This window comes from Lepidochelys kempii, chromosome 2, assembly GCF_965140285.1.
Source record: "Lepidochelys kempii isolate rLepKem1 chromosome 2, rLepKem1.hap1, whole genome shotgun sequence".
In the NCBI taxonomy this organism is placed as follows: Eukaryota; Metazoa; Chordata; order Testudines; family Cheloniidae; genus Lepidochelys; species Lepidochelys kempii.
Genome location: NC_136381.1, coordinates 17,006,151 through 17,028,646, shown reverse-complemented (window position 1 = coordinate 17,028,646; position 22,496 = coordinate 17,006,151). Strand labels below are relative to the sequence as shown.

The 22,496-nt window shown below is 45.1% G+C and overlaps 1 protein-coding gene across 9 annotated transcripts in view; it reads left to right on the top strand.

Moving 5' to 3' along the window:
* EFR3A (EFR3 homolog A) overlaps positions 1 to 22,496 on the top strand; it is a 189,989-nt gene that overhangs the window by 98,457 nt on the left and 69,036 nt on the right. For all 9 annotated transcript variants that reach the window (XM_073330119.2, XM_073330113.2, XM_073330112.2 and 6 more), the window contains 2 exons: positions 206 to 355; positions 15,587 to 15,724. In XM_073330119.2, the coding sequence (XP_073186220.1) occupies positions 206 to 355; positions 15,587 to 15,724 (288 nt within the window). The remainder of the gene's footprint in view (positions 1 to 205; positions 356 to 15,586; positions 15,725 to 22,496) is intronic.

The window sequence follows — 22,496 nt, the reverse complement described above, 5'->3', positions numbered from 1 at the left end:
TAGTCTCTAAGGTGCCACAAGTAGGAGCCTTGTGTCCATTTAAAGGAAATAGGTATGTCCGTACAGTTTTAACCATATTTCCAATTTAATTCCATTTTAGAGCTTAAATGAAATCCAAACTGCATAACCACTCTGCCTAATAACTAGATAAATCATTAAGTCTTATGCTACGTTTCCATCTTTTGAAATTTCTTTTCTCTCCTAGGATCCGGATTGCTGGAATCAGAGGCATTCAGGGAGTAGTACGTAAAACAGTGAATGATGAGCTCAGAGCAACCATATGGGAACCTCAGCATATGGACAAGATAGTTCCCTCACTGCTGTTTAATATGCAGAAGATAGAAGACATTGACAGGTATTATGCAGTAATTATCACTAATTCTGATTTTTTTAAAGAAAGGTTTAGACTCTCTTCCAAGAGTAGATAGCTTTTCCTTCCCTGTTAGAGTAGCTCTCATTGTCACTAGATACTCTTGATAAATGTGTATAACTGGTAGCATGTATATGGTTAACTGCTAATCTTTGCCTTGGTAAACATTTTTTTCAACAATCAATATTTCAATTGTTCCAGATCCCACCAGACTGAAAATTGGTTCACAAATTGCTTATCCAGATACCTTTAAGCTTTTTAAAATTAAAAATCACTTGTTTCATGCAGTGTCTGACATAAAAATCAGCAAATACCATTTTTGCCAAACTTAACAAAACTGTTTAAAGTTGAGATTTTTATTAATTTTTAGGTAGTCCTTAAAGCAGTTTCTGGGATTTTTCTTTTAGGGGAGGAGAAGTGGAAGCAAGATATGGAACTAAGGCACAAATGGCAGTTGAGCACCCAGCTGCTGTTGACTTTCAATGGCTCTTTGGCTAAATCACTGTAGCTCTTGAGAATATGCAACAGTTACTTTTCCAGTGCATTTTTGTATGTACCAGTATGTGTATCAAGTTTTCTTTTGTTTTTTTTCATAATAGTATTGGAGCCATACAGTTGCTGATAAATACTGTTCTGTGGAGCATGTATTACAGGCAAATGTCCATTTGGTAATCCTGTGGAATTGCGTCAAGCTAATTCCATTTGTGGAGGCATTCTTAAACAAATCTTTCTTTTGGTGGTTGAATCTGGCCCTTTTAAGACCCTGTCTGTTGTTATCCCTGGTAGACTTTCTACATCTACACAAAGCAGTCATTTCATGCTTTCTCTCTCTCATGCCTTCCTGCTTTGCTTTCCTGAACCTACAGGCCCTTTGTGTTCTCTCCTGCCTCACTTTTTCTTCCATTTCTGGTTGGCAGCACCTGGCTCCCCTTCAAAGCAGCAGCAGTTTCAAGCTAGGCTGGTACCAATGGCTCCCCACTTCAGATCAGTCATTGCCTACCTGCCCATTTCTCTACATGCTTCTCTGAAAGTGTCTCTGGAATACAGATTGTCCAGGCCTTTGGGGCACACAGCTGTCTCCATGTGGCTTTTACCCTTGAAAAAGTGGCCTGAACAAAAGCCAGTTGTTCCCAGGACCCTCGTGTTGCTGCTCCTAATGAGAGAAGCCTAGCCAGCCTCCACTGGCTTTGGGATGTCTGTGCTAAAAGAGAGGATTTCTCAGGAGGAAGTAGTCAGAGGCACCTCTGAAAGGCACCTTTCTGGTTCCCTCTTAACCTTTCCCTGTGCTAAGAAGCAGACATATGGTTAACTAAGTTAGTACTTTCTGCATTCATTCAAAGGAGATCATTTCAGATGAACCCTGGGGTAAATTTTATCACTTAGTGAGCAAAGGAAAGTAATATCTGAGGCTAACTGCTTATTTGAAAGGTAGTATACTAAAGACACTCAGCAGAAAAAATGGCTAATGCTTTTCCAAGTGGCAGATAAGTGGCTTTTATACACATGACATAAAAATGGAAAACAATATTTATCAGTTGTTGACTCTTGGCCTTAAATGCTACAAATAATAATTGTTTGTTTTTTGCTATTGTGACTTTATACATGCAGAGGCAGAAGAGAAAGGCATCTTAAAGTGTAGGAGTATGAACCATATTGTTCTAGCAGATGGCATCAAAGCTTTATGTAGGAAAGACCAGTCTTTCCAGCCCAGCTGCATAGAGAATGAATAAATACACACTAGCATCTTAAGGGAGAATGAAACATTTCTCTTGACATTGGTTGCTTTTAAGACACAGTTATGAACTATTCTTCAAGTAGTGTGCTTGCACCTTTGATCTGAGATTTTTGGTAGCGGTGCCTATTCGGCCCAAACGTGCGCCCCACACATCCTTGTGTCCCTTGTTGACGTAATATGGAGCAGCACAGGAAAACTGTCCTCATTTCCTTCTCAACTGGCTTCAGCCTGAGATGGATCCTCTGTGTACCTGTTTTCTCTAATACTTCAAAAATTAGTTAGCATATAGTTACCTTGTAGCGTTTGCAGTTGTTGGAATAGTTGTTCCTTTTGTATTTTTTTTTCCTTTAACAAATATATATACACATAGAGATAATTTAAGAGCTTCCCCTTATAGAAGTTTTTTCATTATTTTATTCTGGAATGCTGGTCTTCAAGAGGTGTCTCGCCTGCCATGAGGCTATGCAGGTCAGTGATGGGCATTCCCAGTTCCTCTACTGTTTGGGTGATACTCATATCCTCAGGTTTCAGAGTAACAGCTGTGTTAGTCTGTATTCGCAAAAAGAAAAGGAGTACTTGTGGCACCTTAGAGACTAACCAATTTATTTGAGCATAAGCTTTCGTGAGCTACATCCGATGAAGTGAGCTGTAGCTCACGAAAGCTTATGCTCAAATAAATTGGTTAGTCTCTAAGGTGCCACAAGTACTCCTTTTCTTTTTACTCATATCCTCAGTAAGTGCAAGATCTGCACTTCCTTCAATGGTAGATCCCAGAAAAAGAGGGAGATCAAGTTAAACGCCTAATGATGGAGCCTGCTTTAGGACCAGCTTCTGATCCCGTGGTGGAGGACTCCTCTCTACATAGACCTCTCAGTACTGCTAGCAGCCCATCCACATCAAGGTCTTGGTTGCTGGAGACCGCTAGAGATGTAGGCAGTACCACGGCACAAAGTACATCTATGGTACTGAAGTCTTCATCCACATCTGCCTCTAGCTAGGAGGAGGTAAGGAGTAAATCTATAAGAAATCTCATTCACCGACGCACAAGAAGGGACGGAGACCTCAGGTCCCAAGAGGAGTTCCATACAAGTTCCAAGTGATGCCGGCACTGCAAGGGTGGAGCAGAGTCCATTATTTGGACAGACTCGGTAATGAGTTTGGGTACCTGTACCCACACCAACAGAGAGACTGTTAAGAGTTCTGAGCCAGTCCCTGAGCAGCACTTGGTACCGATAATATGAAAATCAGTGGTACCAAAGACTGCTTAGCTACTTATGCTACAGGTTGAATCGAACCAACTTACTCACATGCCAAGCACTCAGTACCAGGTGCACCAATACTGAAGCCATCTTCCACAGGTTCTCCCTCAACTCTTTGATACTATGGATATCGCAAGAATTTAGGTACCCATAGGACCTGATAGTATCTTCAAAGCCGAAGTTTCCTCTGTTAATGAGTGCTGGGGGTTTGTCAGTGACAGGAGTCTCTTGATCACCAACCTCTCTATCACCTAGAGTAACATACTTGCCTGTGTCTACTTTGCAAGCTGAACAGCTAGCCCCGCCACACCCTTTGGAGTATGTGCAGGGTTCCCTTGTCTATTCTAGGACACAGTGCTCTCCTTCCTACACTTACGTGTTACAGGAGGATAGATTTCAAATGACACCCCCTGGCAGGAACACAGATGGATGCTTCCACCTATGCTATGCCACCTATGTTCTCTCCACAGGTACCATTGCGGAGAGTGGACCAGATGATATGTCTGGGGCGAGAAAGCAGAAGGAGACTCCGCTGGTTGGAAGGCATGAGATGCGATGTCCTGAGGTTGGGGGTTCCATGACCACCACTCCCAAGAGGAGAAGGCGGGTGGTGGTGGTCGGGGACTCTCTCCTCCGGTGGACTGAGTCATCTATCTGCCGCCCTGACCGGGAAAACCGAGAAGTCTGCTGCTTGCCAGGGGCTAAGATTCGCGATGTGACGGAGAGACTGCCAAGACTCATCAAGTCCTCGGATCGCTACCCCTTCCTGCTTCTCCACGTGGGCACCAATGATACTGCCAGGAATGACCTTGAGCGGATCACTGCGGACTACGTGGCTCTGGGAAGAAGGATAAAGGAGTTGGAGGCACAAATGGTGTTCTCGTCCATCCTCCCTGTGGAAGGAAAAGGCCTGGGTAGGGACCGTCGAATCGTGGAAGTCAACGAATGGCTACACAGGTGGTGTCGGAGAGAAGGCTTTGGATTCTTTGAACATGGGATGGTGTTCCATGAAGAAGGAGTGCTGGGCAGAGACGGGCTCCATCTTACAAAGAGAGGGAAGAGCATCTTTGCCAGCAGGCTGGCTAACCTAGTGAGGAGGGCTTTAAACTAGGTTCACCGGGGGAAGGAGACCAAAGCCCTGAGGTAAGTGGGAAAGCGGGATACCGGGAGGAAGCACAGGCAGGAATGTCTGTGAGGGGAGGGCTCCTGCCTCATACTGGGAATGAGGGGCGATCAACAGGTTATCTCAAGTGCTTATATACAAATGCACAAAGCCTTGGAAACAAGCAGGGAGAACTGGAGGTCCTGGTAATGTCAAAGAACTATGACGTGATTGGAATAACAGAGACTTGGTGGGATAACTCACATGACTGGAGTACTGTCATGGATGGTTATAAACTGTTCAGGAAGGACAGGCAGGGCAGAAAAGGTGGGGGAGTAGCACTGTATGTAAGGGAGCAGTATGACTGCTCAGAGCTCCGGTACGAAACTGTAGAAAAACCTGAGTGTCTCTGGATTAAGTTTAGAAGTGTGTGCAACAAGAGTGATGTAGTGGTAGGAGTCTGCTATAGACCACCGGACCAGGGGGATGAGGTAGATGAGGCTTTCTTCCGGCAGCTCACGGAAGCTACTAGATCGCATGCCCCAATTCTCATGGGTGACTTTAATTTTCCTGATATCTGCTGGGAGAGCAATACAGCGGTGCATAGACAATCCAGGAAGTTTTTGGAAAGCGTAGGGGACAATTTCCTGGCGCAAGTGCTAGAGGAGCCAACTGGGGAGGGCGCTTTTCTTGACCTGCTGCTCACAAACCGGGTAGAATTAGTGGGGGAAGCAAAAGTGGATGGGAATCTGGGAGGCAGTGACCATGAGTTGGTTGAGTTCAGGATCCTGACGCAGGGAAGAAAGGTAAGCAGCAGGATACGGACTCTGGACTTCAGGAAAGCAGACTTCGACTCCCTCAGGGAACGGATGGCCAGGATCCCCTGCGGGACTAACTTGAAGGGGAAAGGAGTCCAGGAGAGCTGGCTGTATTTCAAGGAATCCCTGTTGAGGTTACAGGGACAAACCATCCCAATGAGTCGAAAGAATAGTAAATATGGCAGGCGACCAGCTTGGCTTAATGGTGAAATCCTAGCGGATCTTAAACATAAAAAAGAAGCTTACAAGAAGTGGAAGGTTGGACATATGACCAGGGAAGAGTATAAAAATATTGCTCGGGCATGTAGGAATGATATCAGGAGGGCCAAATCGCACCTGGAGCTGCAGCTAGCAAGAGATGTCAAGAGTAACAAGAAGGGTTTCTTCAGGTATGTTGGCAACAAGAAGAAAGCCAAGGAAAGTGTGGGCCCCTTACTGAATGAGGGAGGCAACCTAGTGACAGAGGATGTGGAAAAAGCTAATGTACTCAATGCTTTTTTTGCCTCTGTTTTCACTAACAAGGTCAGCTCCCAGACTGCTGCGCTGGGCATCACAAAATGGGGAAGAGATGGCCAGCCCTCTGTGGAGATAGAGGTGGTTAGGGACTATTTAGAAAAGCTGGACGTGCACAAGTCCATGGGGCCGGACGAGTTGCATCCGAGAGTGCTGAAGGAATTGGCGGCTGTGATTGCAGAGCCATTGGCCATTATCTTTGAAAACTCGTGGCGAACGGGGGAAGTCCCGGATGACTGGAAAAAGGCTAATGTAGTGCCAATCTTTAAAAAAGGGAAGAAGGAGGATCCTGGGAACTACAGGCCAGTCAGCCTCACCTCAGTCCCTGGAAAAATCATGGAGCAGGTCCTCAAAGAATCAATTCTGAAGCACTTGCATGAGAGGAAAGTGATCAGGAACAGCCAGCATGGATTCACCAAGGGAAGGTCATGCCTGACTAATCTAATCGCCTTTTATGATGAGATTACTGGTTCTGTGGCTGAAGGGAAAGCAGTGGATGTATTGTTTCTTGACTTTAGCAAAGCTTTTGACACGGTCTCCCACAGTATTCTTGTCAGCAAGTTAAGGAAGTATGGGCTGGATGAATGCACTATAAGGTGGGTAGAAAGCTGGCTAGATTGTCGGGCTCAACGGGTAGTGATCAATGGCTCCATGTCTAGTTGGCAGCCGGTGTCAAGTGGAGTGCCCCAGGGGTCAGTCCTGGGGCCGGTTTTGTTCAATATCTTCATAAATGATCTGGAGGATGGTGTGGATTGCACTCTCAGCAAATTTGCGGATGATACTAAACTGGGAGGAGTGGTAGATACGCTGGAGGGGACGGATAGGATACAGAAGGACCTAGACAAATTGGAGGATTGGGCCAAAAGAAATCTGATGAGGTTCAATAAGGATAAGTGCAGGGTCCTGCACTTAGGATGGAAGAATCCAATGCACCGCTACAGACTAGGGACCGAATGGCTAGGCAGCAGTTCTGCGGAAAAGGACCTAGGGGTGACAGTGGATGAGAAGCTGGATATGAGTCAGCAGTGTGCCCTTGTTGCCAAGAAGGCCAATGGCATTTTGGGATGTATAAGTAGGGGCATAGCGAGCAGATCGAGGGACGGGATCGTTCCCCTCTATTCGACATTGGTGAGGCCTCATCTGGAGTACTGTGTCCAGTTTTGGGCCCCACACTACAAGAAGGATGTGGATAAATTGGAGAGAGTCCAGCGAAGGGCAACAAAAATGATTAGAGGTCTAGAACACATGAGTTATGAGGAGAAGCTGAGGGAGCTGGGATTGTTTAGTCTGCAGAAGAGAAGAATGAGGGGGGATTTGATAGCTGCTTTCAACTACCTGAAAGGGGGTTCCAAAGAGGATGGCTCTAGACTGTTCTCAATGGTAGCAGATGACAGAACGAGGAGTAATGGTCTCAAGTTGCAGTGGGGGAGGTTTAGATTGGATATTAGGAAAAACTTTTTCCCTAGGAGGGTAGTGAAACACTGTAATGCGTTACCTAGGTAGGTGGTAGAATCTCCTTCCTTAGAGGTTTTTAAGGTCAGGCTTGACAAAGCCCTGGCTGGGATGATTTAACTGGGAATTGGTCCTGCTTCGAGCAGGGGGTTGGACTAGATGACCTTCTGGGGTCCCTTCCAACCCTGATATTCTATGATTCTATGCTATTTGAGCCCCCTTAGTGGTTCTGGTGGGACCTGTGGGGGTTCTGTCATCAACAATTTGCAGCAAGATCTTTGCACCGCTGGAGGGAACAGAAAAGGGACCATTCTTCCTCCACCTCCTCTACCACCATTTATGACAGAGGAGGAAACCTTTGAGGAGCAAGAAATAAGAGTGGTTAAGGAGGTGACACCTCTTACTAATATTTCCTCCTCGTTGCCTGATGAAGCTGTCATGCTTCCACCACCCTCTAAGGCAGATGACGTTAGGCACTTTCAAGAACTGATTAAGTGAATTGCTGAAATGCTTCTGACTCCCTTAGAGGAGGTTCAAGAGTCCTGTCATAAACTTCTAGATATTTTGCATACCTACACATCTCTGAATTATCATTCTGGTCAATAAAGGCTGCTAAGACAGTTTAGCAAACCCTAGCTGCCATACCACCTACTTGCAAGAGGGCAGATAAAAGGTATTATGTCCCTGCCAGGCAATCAGAGTTTTTATTTTCTCATCTAGCTCCAAATTCCCTGGTAGTGAAGGCTTTTAGTGAACAAGGTAGATAGCATAGCTCAAAGTCCACCCTTTACAGAAAGGATGACAGGAGGCTTGATCTTTTTGGTCCCAAATGCTATGCTTCAGCCACACTTCAGTTCAAAATAGCAAATTATAAGGCGCTCATGGTCAAATATGATTATTTAAATTACAACGAACTTAATTCCTTTATTGAGCACCTGCCAGAGGAATATCGTGATCAGTTTAAGGCTATTGTAGACAGGGTCAGCTCCTGGCAAAGATATTGTTCCAGGCTTCGTTGGATGCTGCATATACTGCAGCATGATCTATATTCACTGCAGTGCTCAGGAGGAGAGTGTCTTCGCTGCAGCTGTTGGGCTTCCCAAGAGAGGTTAAGAGTACTGTCAAAGACCTGCTGCGGCCCCAGGGGTTCAAGCTGTGTGATAGGTGTGGTAAGCCTCTGCCCAGAGGGGATCTGCACGCCACTTGTCTGAAGTGCCTGGGAGAGGGACATTTGCAGGGAGAAAGGATATCGGCTGAATCTCCTTTTAATGGAGTCTGCTCTCTGGCCTCAACCAGCACAAGAGGCAGCACCAGCAGCTTCGTTGCACAGCTCACCGGCCTCAGTGCGGGACACCTCGGCACTGAGGAAGGACTCGCATAAGGAGCGTCGGCACCGCTCCCCACTGTGGAAGGCCGGCTCATTGGTGCGACACAGATCACAATCCCCGGTGCAGCATAAGAAGAAAAAGGCAGAGGGGGTCATTCCCACACCAAGAAGAGCAAACAGGACATCAGTGTGGTGCGTCCCAGACCGGGACACCAGAAGGCTGGTCCATTGGTCCCGTCACTGTTGACTCCAGCCTTGAGGGGAGGTCCGTTGAGTCCAGTGTTGGTGGACTTCCTAGTCTGGGAGGTGTTGGAAGAGGACCTTGACCTTCCCTCCACACCAGTCACTTTTGAGGCCGCGTGGGATTTGATTGCCATGACGGCACAGTCCCCCACCACTCATTCACTGGTTCAGGTGCAGACAGCGGAAGCCCCAGCTCATCCTGGAGCATATGGACAAGATAGTTCTCACTGCTTTTTAATATGCAGAAGATAGAAGACATTGACAGGTATTATGCACTAATATCACAAATTCTGATTTTTTTTTAAATTTTTTTTTTGAGCAAGGTTTAGACTCTCTTCCAAGAGTAGATAGCTTTTCCTTCCCTGTTAGAGTAGCTCTCCTTCCTGGAGCGCTGATACCCGGTACATCTGCTGCACCCTTTGGGCACTGACAGCGGCACCATCTGTGGCACCACCTATCCGGCACTGTGGCAAGCCCAGCATGATGCAGTGCTGTTACCCATCGCCTCGATGTCAGGTCAGGGTCTGCCCCACCCTGGTCGGGCTCAGACTATTCCTCTGAGTCAGAGGCGGAGTTGTTCGTGTCCCGACACAGCTGGTACCGCTCAAGATCCCGGCTCCGGTCTCAGCACTGTAGCGTGGAGGATCCCTTGGTACCAATGGTGTACTCGCCACCCCAGTGGCAGGGCCCAGTACAATGGCCCTTTTGGACACCTTGGGCCTATCACCAGGCCCAAGGGCATAGTTCCAAGGCAGCATCAGTAGTTTTTGTTGCCCATACTGCTCTCTCCCTCCCTCAACCCCCTTTCAGGGCTCCCGAAAACCATGGGGTGCAGACCCCAGGCCTCCCGGATTGGGTGCGTTGTCAGAGCTGCCAACACCTGTGGCTCCCGCAACACTAGTCGCAGCAGCAGTGGATGTCTCTGAACACATCACAGGGAACTGGAGGGGCTGTCCCACCTCCAGCCTCATTTTCTTCCTTGCCATGTAAGACAGAAGTGGGCACTACAATGTCCCTCCCAGCAATGGACATGAAAGCCCACCAGAACCTCCTTAGGAGGATACGCCAGGACCTCAATATGCAAACTGAGGAAGTTGTGGAGGACTCGGACCCAATGGTCAACACATTCGCCCCAGAGGATCCCTCCAAGGTGGCACTGCCTCATAAAAACTGTACAAAACACCACAAAGGTGCTCTGACAGACCCCAGCCTCTATACCACCTACAGCCGGGGTGTGGAGAAGCATTACTTCATCCCACAAAAGGGGCATAAGGACCTCTTCTCCTACCCCCAACCCGGGACCTTGGTGGTGGATGCAGCAAACCAGAGCCCGTCCCTAAAAATAAGGACTCCAAGAAGCCCGCCCCTAAAAATAAGACAAGTTTAGTTTCCTTCCCTCATGAAACTCACCCCTCATCCTCCATGGCAACTTCCGATCAAACCTCAACTGTGTCTCAGGATGCAGGTCAGATGCTTCACCCCAATCTGAACGTTCTTTAACTGCAATCATAGTTCCCCCATGGCTCTTGGGACTGGAGGCCGCTGGTTTATGGGATGTACAAAATGTACAGGGACACACATCTCGAAGAATTCCAGATACCTCACAGGGTTAGTATCCTCTCCTTTCCGACCAATCCGTGCTGGTCGGCATGCCATGAAATGGCACCGCAGGGTGTGAAGTTGCTTCAGGAACGACTCCTCTAAAATCAGCTGCTCTGTGTCATCCTCTTCATCATCCTCACCCCACTGCTGCCACTGAAGCTGCTGGTGCTACTGGACAGCTGATGTTGCCACATCATCTGCTGGGTGGTGCAGCAGGCGAAGTCCAAATTCATCCAGCTTTAATTGCTGAAATGCAGCCCAGCCTGCCTCTGTATATTCACAGTTGCCAGCACAGTGGTGCAGTACGGCGCATTGTTGGGCCCACGCCGGCCAACAGAAATACAAAAATGGGGCTCACCCATCCAGAAAAGAAGCACTGGGCAGAGAAAGCAGAAACCTAGGTTTCTTTTTTTTTCTTTTAAGAATTTGAACCCTCCTGGTTTCTGCTATGCATCCCACAATGCAGCGAGAAAAATCCCAGAATGCATACTTCTTAGCAGCAAAACAAAGGACCATAGAATATCCTCCAAGAACTCCATATGCTTAGTGTGCACAATGATGCAAATTTAAAAAATGCACAGCCATCCTGTATGCATGCTATTAGTGTGATTTATGTACTGCAGGTTAAATAATGGCATCAATGAGGTTTACCCTCCCCTACCCCACCCCACCCCACCCCACATGTAGGCAAACTCAAAGACTTGCATATGCTGTGTCTTATAATTCTAAAAGTCATTTATTCTTTTTCTCTACTGCACTTATGCTTCATTACAGTTCTGTATTATAAGGGAGAAATGTACTATCTAATTGCTTGTATATGTAATATATCCTTTTTCATAAGCCTGAAACATTCTTCCTACTCATGGTTTCTAGAATAAATGCTCAAAGTAGGGATTGGAAGAGGTCATATGTAGTTTATTACAAGCTGAGCAGGCATTTACCATATACCCATTCATAACAGATTTTTTTGATAGCTGCAGTGGAAAAATGGCAAAGTTCTCTGCAGTGAAACATTGTAATGTACTCAGGGCTGGATTAACGCAGGGGCTTTAGGGGATGCAGCTCAGGACCTTGGATTATAAGGGGTCTCCAAAATATATCACTTACAGTGTTTTTTCAGTTGGCAGCTTGAGAGACAGATCTGGGCCACAATGGTCTTCCATTTGCCCGGGCATCTGCTGTTCCTTCATGCCTTCTGGGAAGCAGCAGCCAACCAGACCGCTCTGGAAACAGCAGAGTTCTTTTCTCCTTCACTGAGGAGTCTAGCGTATTCTCACAGGAAGGGAGGGGGCACAAAGAGCCCTACAGCTCAGGGCAGGTCCATGCCCTTCACTCCCTCTCCTTCCCCTCACCCCCTCCACTTATGTGAGCAGAAATGGTTCCTCTGCTCCTCTCCCTTCCCTCCCTGTAATAACTATCTTAAGAAGGGAGAGGCTGGTGAAGAGAACCCCTGGAGCTGCCCTCTGCCTGGAAGAGGGGAGGGGGGATCCTGCTGCATCCCTCCCCCACTCTGGGAGAGGGGGGTGAAGAATCCAGTAGGAGCAGAGGTGGGGCTGGGAAAAACTGGGGGGAGGGGGGGCACATGGGAGGGGCTAGAGGGCAGAACTGCAGGGGAGCTGAGTTGATGGGAGCAGGGCAGATGCACTTCAGTTTGTTTTCCCTCTGTTTACTGTCATGCTATGTGTTTCTAAATTAAACTTTTCATGTGCATTTAAACACATTGGAGCTAGACTGTGTTGCTACCTTTTGGCTTAATCAAGTGCTGTATCAGATATTTATGCAACTTAAAGTGATCTGTAATTGTTATGCTTTCATTAGTTAATTTGATTGGGTACTGTGCAGCACTCTTTCGAAAAAGACTCTGCAAGCAAATATCAGAAAATTTGAGGCAATAAGAAAAGAAAATTAGATGTCCGTTCATTTCTTATGAGTTTAACTTCTAATTTGAATTTTGTAGTTTTAATAGAATTTATATTAATAGCATGCTGTTTTAATAACATTACAGTATATTTGTGTAAATAATTGTTTGCAACATTTCAATGGAATATTGTCTACCGGCATACTTAATTTTTTATGTTGAGATTAATAAATAGTCTGGCATCCCACTCTTGAAAAGTTGCAAGCCCTGACTGGTGGCAGGCTCACTAGAGAGCAAACACCTGAAAAGCCCTTTGGCCCTAGAGAGTGCCCTTTAGCCCACCAACATTTGGACATTGCCTTATCTGGCCCACCAGAAAATGTAATTGAATATCACTGTTGTAGGTAATTAAGAAATTGAAGTCATAGCATCACTATTTATATTACTACCAGTTATGTGCCGAACTTAAAATGGTTTTGTTCATTTTAATTTTCATTCAGCTTTACAATTGGTATATCCCGTTTAAAAACTGGAACTGAAATAACCAATATAACTTAACAATAAAGTGGTTGGCATTGGGCATAGGTGGTGGTAAAACACAAACAGTATGTCTACGCAGCCCACAGCAATGAGCCTCTCAGCCTGAGTCAACAGACTTGGGCTAGCGGGGCTCGGGCTGGCTCTCTAAAAATACGCTGTGTAGACAGTGCTTTGAAGTTGTGACTCAGGCTCTGAACCTAGCTGCAACGTCAAAGCGCATTCTACACTGCTATTTTTAGAGCACTAGCATAAGCCTCGCTAGCCTGAGTCTGTTGACCCAGGCCGGGAGGCTCAGTGCTTCAGGCTGTGCAGACTTACCCTCTAATAGCAAATCCAGTTTTCCTTCCTATTCTGTTAAAGTGTCCTCCTGATCTCCTCTTTTGCACCCTAAAAATGTCTGGCAAGGGTCTAATTATTAACCATCTACTTAGTATTGTAGCTTCTAAAATATTGACCAGAGTAGAGGCACTTAGGTTTGACGATGTAAGTTTAGATCATAATGACCTTAAACCACAAAGCTTCTGTGAACATTGGAAAGCCGTAGAGCTGTGAAGTACATTGTCATGTGACTACAATGACATTTCTTTTCAACATCTGACTTTTTGTGATACTCGTAGGCTACAGCTGTAAGCTACTGAAACTATTAAATGTGGCTTGCCTCTTTTGATTGACACTCTTTGTAAACAAAGTTAACACAGAAGCATTGTGTTCCTGGAATTGAATATGCTTGCAGACTTTAAGGTCTACAGGATATAGTTGTGATATAGTTACATGGGCAGCAATGTTCTAATTGGTTCCATCATTTATTTATTTTTTAACCTGGAAACCAGCTATTACTGCGAAAGTATTGGAGTTTTCATTTCTCACTCGCCCACCTAATGATGATTAAGCAGTGGGCAAGTGAAAGAGATCTTTAGTCACTTTGTTCCTACCAAAGTTTTGCCCAAGTTCTTGCATAGATTTGGGGCTTTTAATTCATTTTGAAATATAATACATTAATACAAGTAAACCTTAGCTATGTTACCAAAAATATTTTGTGCAGCCTGAAACATCACATAACTTTTGCTTTAAATTCTTTTCGACTTGTCTTCTATATAGGTTTACAGTAGGTTCCTGTTTATCCAAAACCCTATTACCCGAATGTCCGCATTGTCTGAATCCCTTCCTTGTCTCCCAGCATGAGGTACAAGCTCTCTATAGCATGTATCTCATGCTGGGGGATAATGTGGACATTCAGTTAATAGAGGAAAGACCCTCCTGGCAGGACTGCAAGGGGGAGGACAAGCCCTCAACCTTGGGAGAGGCTGAATGGCTCCTGCAGCAGCACAAGGAGCCCTCTGCAGCCCTGCTGTCCTGGAGGGGAGTGAGTGGGGCCATGACAGGATTCTGCTCTTCCCTGCATGGACTGCAGCCTTACCTGCACCTTGTGCCTGCAGGGATCAAGTGTCCACCGACCCTGTGGCAGCACAGGGACCCCTCTGCTGCCCTGCAATCATGGGAGTGGGTGAGCAGGACAGAGCAGAGACCTCTAGTTAGGACTGCGAGGAGGAGGAGCCCCCAGCCGTGGAGGAGGCCACCTTCTGCTGAATGGCTCCTGCCCTCTGAATAATCTGAATTCCAATTGAATAAAACCATAAAAAGGCATTAAATAAAGTACTGTGTTTTATAATACTCTTTTCTGCTATACTTAGAGGGTTGCGTAAGACCAAGAATGGCTACATTTCTTTGGATATAGCTGAGTTCAGGGCCTATACAAATGCAGCTGGGGCTCCTTCAGAACTGTTTGACTTGTTCTTCTTTTACAAGACATAAGGTTCATTGCAGGAACTTTTTGTTCTATTTGCCCCAAAGTGCTCCTCTAATAAAAACTGCATGTGAAAGGCGAAGGCAGTAGAGAGCGTATTCACCAATTATGTTTTTCTGAAGAGAATTACAGCAGGGGATGGAGGTTCCTTCAGGTCATTAACCTCTATCCAGTTCCTTCAGATCAGGATGGAACCCTTCAGATAATGGAAGGATTGACAGAATTGTCTGAATTAAACCTAACCAAATAGTATAGCTACATAGCTAACTAGTGTGTTTGATCTTGGCAAATAGATTTTAGATTTAAAGCTGTCTAGGGTAAAAGGGCAACCATTTGTTCACCAGGTTTCTCAGTCCATAGACAAATCTACAATACTAGATGTGATGGTGTTACTGGATAAGTAACATGTCAAAACTCAGTATTGGTAGCCATTGTTTTGCCTCCTATCGGTTACTGGTCCTATGACTAAATTATTTATTGAACACTTACAGTTTGCTTGGGGGAGAACAGATATGTAAAGACTGACATTGAGTCTCTGCTCCAGGTAGTTCACAACCTAGTACAGACACAGATAAAGTTGTTTACCCACAAAAATATACAGAGCTTGACCAGATGGACAGTGCACAGCAGGCTGTGATGTAAATCTACAGCACATTAACCTGCAGTGCACTAACTGGCTACGTGAAATGGGAGTAGATCAAAGCACGCTATACTTTTAGTGCGCAGTAGCAGTGTCCACATGGCTAGTTAGTGCCTGGCATTATAGTGCATTCTAGGTTTACATCCCAGCCTGTCTGTCTTGGAACAATTTGGATGAGGTATCTTGCAGAGATCATTGTTGAGTGGCTTTGCATAAGTCAAGCACTTGAATACTAGACGGATGAGAGCCATAAAAGTACCTAGGGATAGGTGTATGAGTAACAAGTAAAAATAACTCCAGTGCAACTTTTTTCTTTGTTTTAGTCGAACTGGCCCACCCTCATCCCCTACAGGAGGAGAGAAAGAGGAGAACCCTGCTGTGCTGGCCGAGAATTGTTTTCGAGAACTGTTGGGCCGAGCAACCTATGGGAATATGAACAATGCTGTCAGACCAGTTTTTGCGTGAGTAGAAAACAAATGTCAAAATAACTGTTTGTCCTAAAAGTTGGAAGTGTGTCTAATATTTCAATAAAAAAGATTAAGTTTTAATACTTGAAGTACTGCATTCTAATCTTTTTTCCCTGTCCATCACTCTGATCACGTCACTTTGAATCCTTTCACTGGCTCCTCCTGTTTCATCCCATAAAACTCTATCCCATAACATTCCTTCTTGTCCCCTTTTTCAAGGCCCTTCAAAAATCTACCTGTCCCAGCTAGATGCCAGCCTTGTCTGCCCATCTGTTAGCTTCCCCCATGCAGCCCCTGTATTACAGTGCCCAGGATGGGTTGTTGCCAGTGGAGGCTGAAATTGGGTTTACAGTTTTAATTCAGCAGTCTTTCTCTACTGCCTGAGCTAAAAGACCCAAGTCTATTTGCTCATAGACCGTAGCCAACTCATAAACTGCTGTGGTCCAGCCTCCAGGAGGAGACAGAGCCACATTCATTCCAGTAAGCATGAGTTACACATGGAACACCCCTCTGAATTAATACATATGGCTACTACTTAACTCTTCTTCGAGACACACCTCTGCTTGTGATACCTACAGGAAATCAACCATCTGATAATGGTTTTGTTGTGCATCAGTCAGGGAAAGCTAATTATATTAAAGTGTACTTGGTACCTTCAATGATGTTTGACTTGTGCACGGAACGAACTGATGTAAACTGTTCTCCCTATCATCTTTTCCTGCCTTCTGATTTTCACTCATGTTGTTTTTGTCTCAGATTAAATTATAAGCTCGTTGGGTCCAGAACTGACTCTTCTGCTGTGTGTTTGCATAGCGTCTAGCACAGAGGGGCCTGATACTGATTTGAGCCTCTAAGTTAGCACTAATAGAAATAATGTCCTTCTTGCAGCTAATCTATTAAAGTAATATTTGTTTGTTTTATGACCACTTATGTGAAGTTCATGCATTATAAATGCAGAGTATGCCTACTTTCAAACACATTTGTGAATTGTTAGTTGTCCATAATACATTTTAACCAAAGTTCAGAGGTTACGTACTGAAATGGAAGGGTGTTCACCAACATTTTGGTTAGTAAATAGCTGAATAGCAAAAGTGAATGAACTGTAGAAACTGGCATTTATATTCCAATAATGATTTCACAGTGATATAAATTACTGAAAGCAATTTATACCACATGGAAAGACCTTGTAGGAAATTGGAGCAGTTACTGTTTTTGCTGCTCCATTTTCTGACATTAGTATTCATACTGAAGAAGCTAAATCTGAAGAGATAGATGGTTTGTGTTTCCCCTTTGAAATAGCACCAGTTCTGCCTTCAGTTAGTTAAGTGAAACAACTCCCAGTGACTGCAGTAGGAGTTGCAGTGGGTTACTGGGCCTACTTTTGCATTCAAGGACAAGTCTGCATAGTAACCAACAATCTTCATTTGACTAGAAGTGCTCCAAATTTTGCAAATCCATCCCTGGTGAATCAGTTCCAGTCAGTGTGCCAGGCCATGCAGCCTACAGCCTGAGGGGCCAACTACTGCACTGTTGTTCTCCTGCAACTGCAGAGCTCAATGAAGAATAACCATTAGGCCAGCTAGTGTCTGATGCCTCTTGCTTTACTACTCCTCTGAGTTAAGCCCATTGAAGTCTCTGTGAGGAAGCAGTATAACAGCCACCCTCTTCCTGCATTCTAAGTTTCTCTGGGATGAAGGAAAGAGGAATCATTTTAGTGGATGGGGTTCAGAAATTGTGGAGAGGTGGGCCTGAGAGGATATAAGGAATGAACATGGGGCAGGGAACTTGTTGGGGAAGAGAGCTGCCTTTGACAGAAGACAGAAGGTACACTTCTAAAAATTACCAGCTCTTCACCAGTGCATCCACAGTCGACTCCACCTTGGTGTATCTCTCCAACGCCTTGGGAATTTGTCTGTCAGGTATTGAGAGATCTCTTACCATATGGTCTTGCAGACCGGGAAGGAAGCTGGAGTGTCTTCAGCTGGACAGCCTTGGGGCTCATCTTCACTCCAAGTGACCAGCGTTCTAAGGCAAAAGGACAGTAAGGGTGCTACATTCTGCTGTGCTAGTCAGGCACGGTCTGATTGCCTTGGAAGAGGATGGCAAGTTCCTGAAAACAAAGAGAGCTTTGTGCACACAAAACTTCAACGTGAGGATAGTGAAGTCCAACACCTGTCTGCCATGTCCACCATAGGCCAGGTGATTATTTTTTTTTTCTGAATTAAAGGAGCCTCCTCCTCCAACTATTCATGTTGTCAGCCAGGTACAGTAACTCCTCACTTAACGTCATTCCAGTTAATGGTGTTTTGTTGTTACATTGCTGATCTATTAGGGAACATGCTTGTTTCAAGTTGCGCAATGCTCCCTTATAACGTTGTTTGGCAGCCGCCTGCTTTGTCCACTGCTTGCAGAAAGAGCAGCCCGTTGGAGCTAGATGGTGGGGGCTTGGAACCAGGGTGGGCCAGCAGCCCTCCATCAGCTCCCCAAAGTTCTCTGTTTGGCAGCTGCCCAGCAGGCTATCAATTGCTGGGCAGTTCAGCTGTCCCTCCCAGCACTGCCCTATGCTGCTCCTGCCCTCTCCTGGGAGCAGCTCCGAGGCAACCTCCTGCTTGCTGTGCAGGGGAGAAGAGAGATGCTGATGTCAGGGTTTCCCCTCCCCGCCTCTCCTGTACCCCATCTTCACAGAGCAGGGGGGACATGATAGGGGCTGAGGATGGAGGGAGCTTGCTGGCAGCAGCTGCTGTCTCAACTTGCTGATCTACTTAAAAAGGCAGTGTACTTAGACTGGGGTCAGCGTACTTAAAGGGGCAATGCGCGTCCGTGTCTCTCTCGCTCCCTCACACTCTCACACACTCTGTCTCACACACACATGCACCCCACCACTGCAGCACTTTGGAAAGTGGAGGGAGTGGTGCGCTGCAGTGGGATAGCGTGGGTTCATAATCAGTGTTCAGTTTCCACAGGGAATCTTGGCAGCCACTACCATGCGTCTATTGTGTCTCCTCCCTCCATTCATGCCGCCTTGTAGAGTGTGAGGCTACATTAACAACAATGTGTTGACCCTCGAGGGCTCAGGCAAGTGCTAGTTCATCGCTTAGCAGCAAGGCATTCCCTGGGAAATATCCCACCCTCTGACTCCTCCACCTCAATCAGGCTTCACAATCACCATTGCTGTGTACAGTATTAAATTGTTTGTTTAAAACTTATACTGTGTGTGTATTACAAAAAAATATCTTGTCTGGCGAAAAAAATTTCCCTGGAACCTAACCCTCCCCATTTACATTAATTCTTATGAGGAAATCGGATTCGCTTAACATCATTCTGCTTAAAGTAGCATTTTTCAGGAACATAAATGCAATGTTAAGCAAGGAGTTACTGTAATTACAACCTTCTACAGATCTGCTAAGCACATTCCTTTCCTGAGGAAAGGGGTGAAGAAACTCTCCTACAGGTTAGTCATAGCTTGTGGTCACCATTCTCAGCATTCCATTGCAACAGCAGAGCCAGCATAAATAGATTCTTTATAAATAATTGACATGTGAGTAGAAGGATGCAAGTGCTGCAGAGATTGTGTACCATTGAAGACCATGAGAATCTGGAACTGAAATTGCAAGAAACTGTTTCTAAACAAAAGTTAGATGACCAGACGCTTTCGTTGTGCAAGTGACGAGAACTGATAAAAGAAAATAACAGCAGTAAAAAGTAAATTAGGCTTCCATTTGCAGTCTGAAAATCTGAGGTGGTGGCTGTAACACAAATGGGGAAATAAGATTTTCTTTTTCTTGACAGGTTTCAGAGTAGCAGCCATGTTAGTCTGTATCCACAAAAAGAAAAGGAGGACTTGTGGCACCTTAGAGACTAACCAGTTTTTTTGAGCAGAAGCTTTCATGAGCTACAGCTCACTTCATTGGATGCATCAGTGGAAAATACAGTGGGGCGATTTATATACACAGAGAACATGAAACAGTGGGTGTTAACATACATACTGAAAGGAGAGTGATCAGGTAAGGTGAGCTATTACCAGCAGGAGAGCTGGGGTGGGGGGAGAGAGGGAGGGAACCTTTTGTAGTGATAATCAGTGGGGGGGGGAAATAGTTTTACTTTGTGTAATGACACATCCACTCCCAGTCTCTATTCAAGCCTAAGTTAATTGTATCCAGTTTGCAAATTAATTCCAATTCAGCAGTCTCTCGTTGGAGTCTGTTTTTGAAGTTTTTTTGTTGAAGAATTGCCACTTTAGGTCTGTAATCGAGTGACCAGAGAGATTGAAGTGTTCTCCGACTGGTTTTTGAATATTATAATTCTTGACGTCTGATTTGTGTCCATTTATTCTTTTACGTAAAGACTGTCCAGTTTGGCCAATGTACATGGCAGAGGGGCATTGCTGGCACATGATGGCATATATCACATTGGTAGATGTGCAGGTGAACAGCCTCTGATAGTGTGGCTGATGTGATTAGGCCCTATGATGGTGTCCCCCGAATAGATATGTGGACACAGTTGGCAACAGGCTTTGTTGCAAGGATAGGTTCCTGAGTTAGTGGTTCTGTTGTGTGGTGTGTGGTTACTGGTGAGTATTTGGTTCAGGTTGGGGGACTGTCTGTAAGCAAGGACTGGCCTGTCTCCCAAGATCTGTGAGAGGGATGGGTCGTCCTTCAGGATAGGTTGTAGATCCTTGATGATGCTTTGGAGAGGTTTTAGTTGGGGGCTGAAGGTGATGGCTTGTGGCGTTCTGTTATTATCTTTGTTGGGCCTGTCCTGTAGTAGGTGACTTCTGGGTACTCCTCTGGCTCTGTCAATCTGTTTCTTCACTTCAGCAGGTGGGTGTTGTAGTTGTAGGAATGCTTGATAGAGATCTTGTAGGTGTTTGTCTCTGTCTGAGGGGTTGGAGCAAATGCGGTTGTATCGAAGAGCTTGGCTGTAGACAATGGATTGTGAGGTGTGGTCTGGATGAAAGCTGGAGGCATGTAGGTAGGCATAGCGGTCAGTAGGTTTCCAGAATAGGGTGGTGTTTATGTGACCATCGCTTATTAGCATCGTAGTGTCCAGGAAGTGGATCTCTTTTGTGAACTGGTCCAGGCTGAGGTTGATGGTGGGATGGAATCATAGTGAAATTCCTCAAGGGCTTTTCCATGGGTCCAGATGATAAAGATGTCATCAATGTAGTGCAAGTACAGTAGGAGCATATGGGGACGAGAGCTGAGGAAGCGTTGTTCTAAGTCAGCCATTGGCTGAACTTTGTGACTTTGTCCTCACCCATAACTATTTCACGTTTGGGGACAATGTATACCTTTGTATACCTTCAAATCTGCGGCACTGCCATGGGTACCCGCATGGCCCCACAGTATGCCAACATTTTTATGGCTGACTTAGAACAAACCACGCTCCCTCCCCATCCCCCCTGCGTGCTGTTCCTCAGACGTTCTTGTCAACTGCTGGAAATGGCCCACCTTGATTATCACTACAAAAGGTTCCCCCCCCTCCCGCTCTCTTGCTGGTAATAACTCATCTTACCTGATCACTCTGGTTACAGTGTGTATAGTAACACCCATTGTTTCATGTTCTCTGTGTATATAAATCTCCCCACTGTATTTTTCACTGAATGCTGAATGCATCCGATGAAGTGAGCTGTAGCTCATGAAAGCTTATGCTCAAATAAATTTGTTAGTCTCTAAGGTGCCACAAGTTCTCCTTTTCTTTTTTCTTGACAGTGTCCATTTATAAGAGTGCATATTTGCATCTCTGGCAAAGCTCTCTGGAGAGGAAAGATTCAGTAGTTAATGCATTAATGGGAGACCTAGATTCAGTTCCCTGCTCTGCCACAGACTTCCTATATGACTTTGAGCAAATCTCTCTGACCATCTGTAAAATGGAGATAATAGTACCTTCCTACTTCGCAGAGGTGTTGTGGCGATGAGTACATTAAAATATTGTGAGGCTGTCAGTACAGTAACAGAGCTGGCCACATTAGTGCCTGAGACAGGTAAGATCTAATTTCAACCTAGTGATGTTGGTCAGGATTGACTTTAAAATCTCCTTGCCTTTGGTGGCTTTTAATGCTCAATCAGTGTCAATATGACTATTAATATATGCCTTGTCTCAAATTCTCACTTTTAATTTTGGTGAAATCTGACTCCTCCATCAGGCAAAAATTACTAGTTCGTGAAAGTTGAAAAGATTTATAGTACTATGCACACATTGGGGTGTTTCTGTTTTTCTGTTTGTTTTGTTATTAACATTCTCGGACAGTTTAGAATCTCATATAGTTATAGTACAAATATGCAGTCTTGAATAGCTGAGATGTCTCCAAGGGGAAAGGAAGGCTATTCACTGTAAATTGAGTTTTCAGAGTATAATAGCCCTACAGACTTGAATTTTGCCACAGCATCATCTATATAAAGTTTTTGGTATAATAGAGAAGGATTGGTTTTCCTTCCAACAAATGTGATTCAGGAGACTGCTTTCTGAATCGTTCTTGAATTGCACCATTAAGGCTTATACTCCCAAGAATGTGTCTCTGCTTATGCAGTGTAGTCTGATAACATTCCTGTAGAGTAGCTAGAGAGTTATTGGCCCCTAATTTCTTGGTGCTTAGAAATACTTGTAGACTGATACCTTATGCTCTCAGCTCACTTCTGTCATTTAATCAAGATATAAATGTATTTTCCTTTTAATACTCTTCAGTAGTTATGCCTTCAAATTGTGTTCATTTTAGTCTCTCGTCTCTGAATTTCTTTGTTTATTTGATTTGAGATGAAAAATGCTA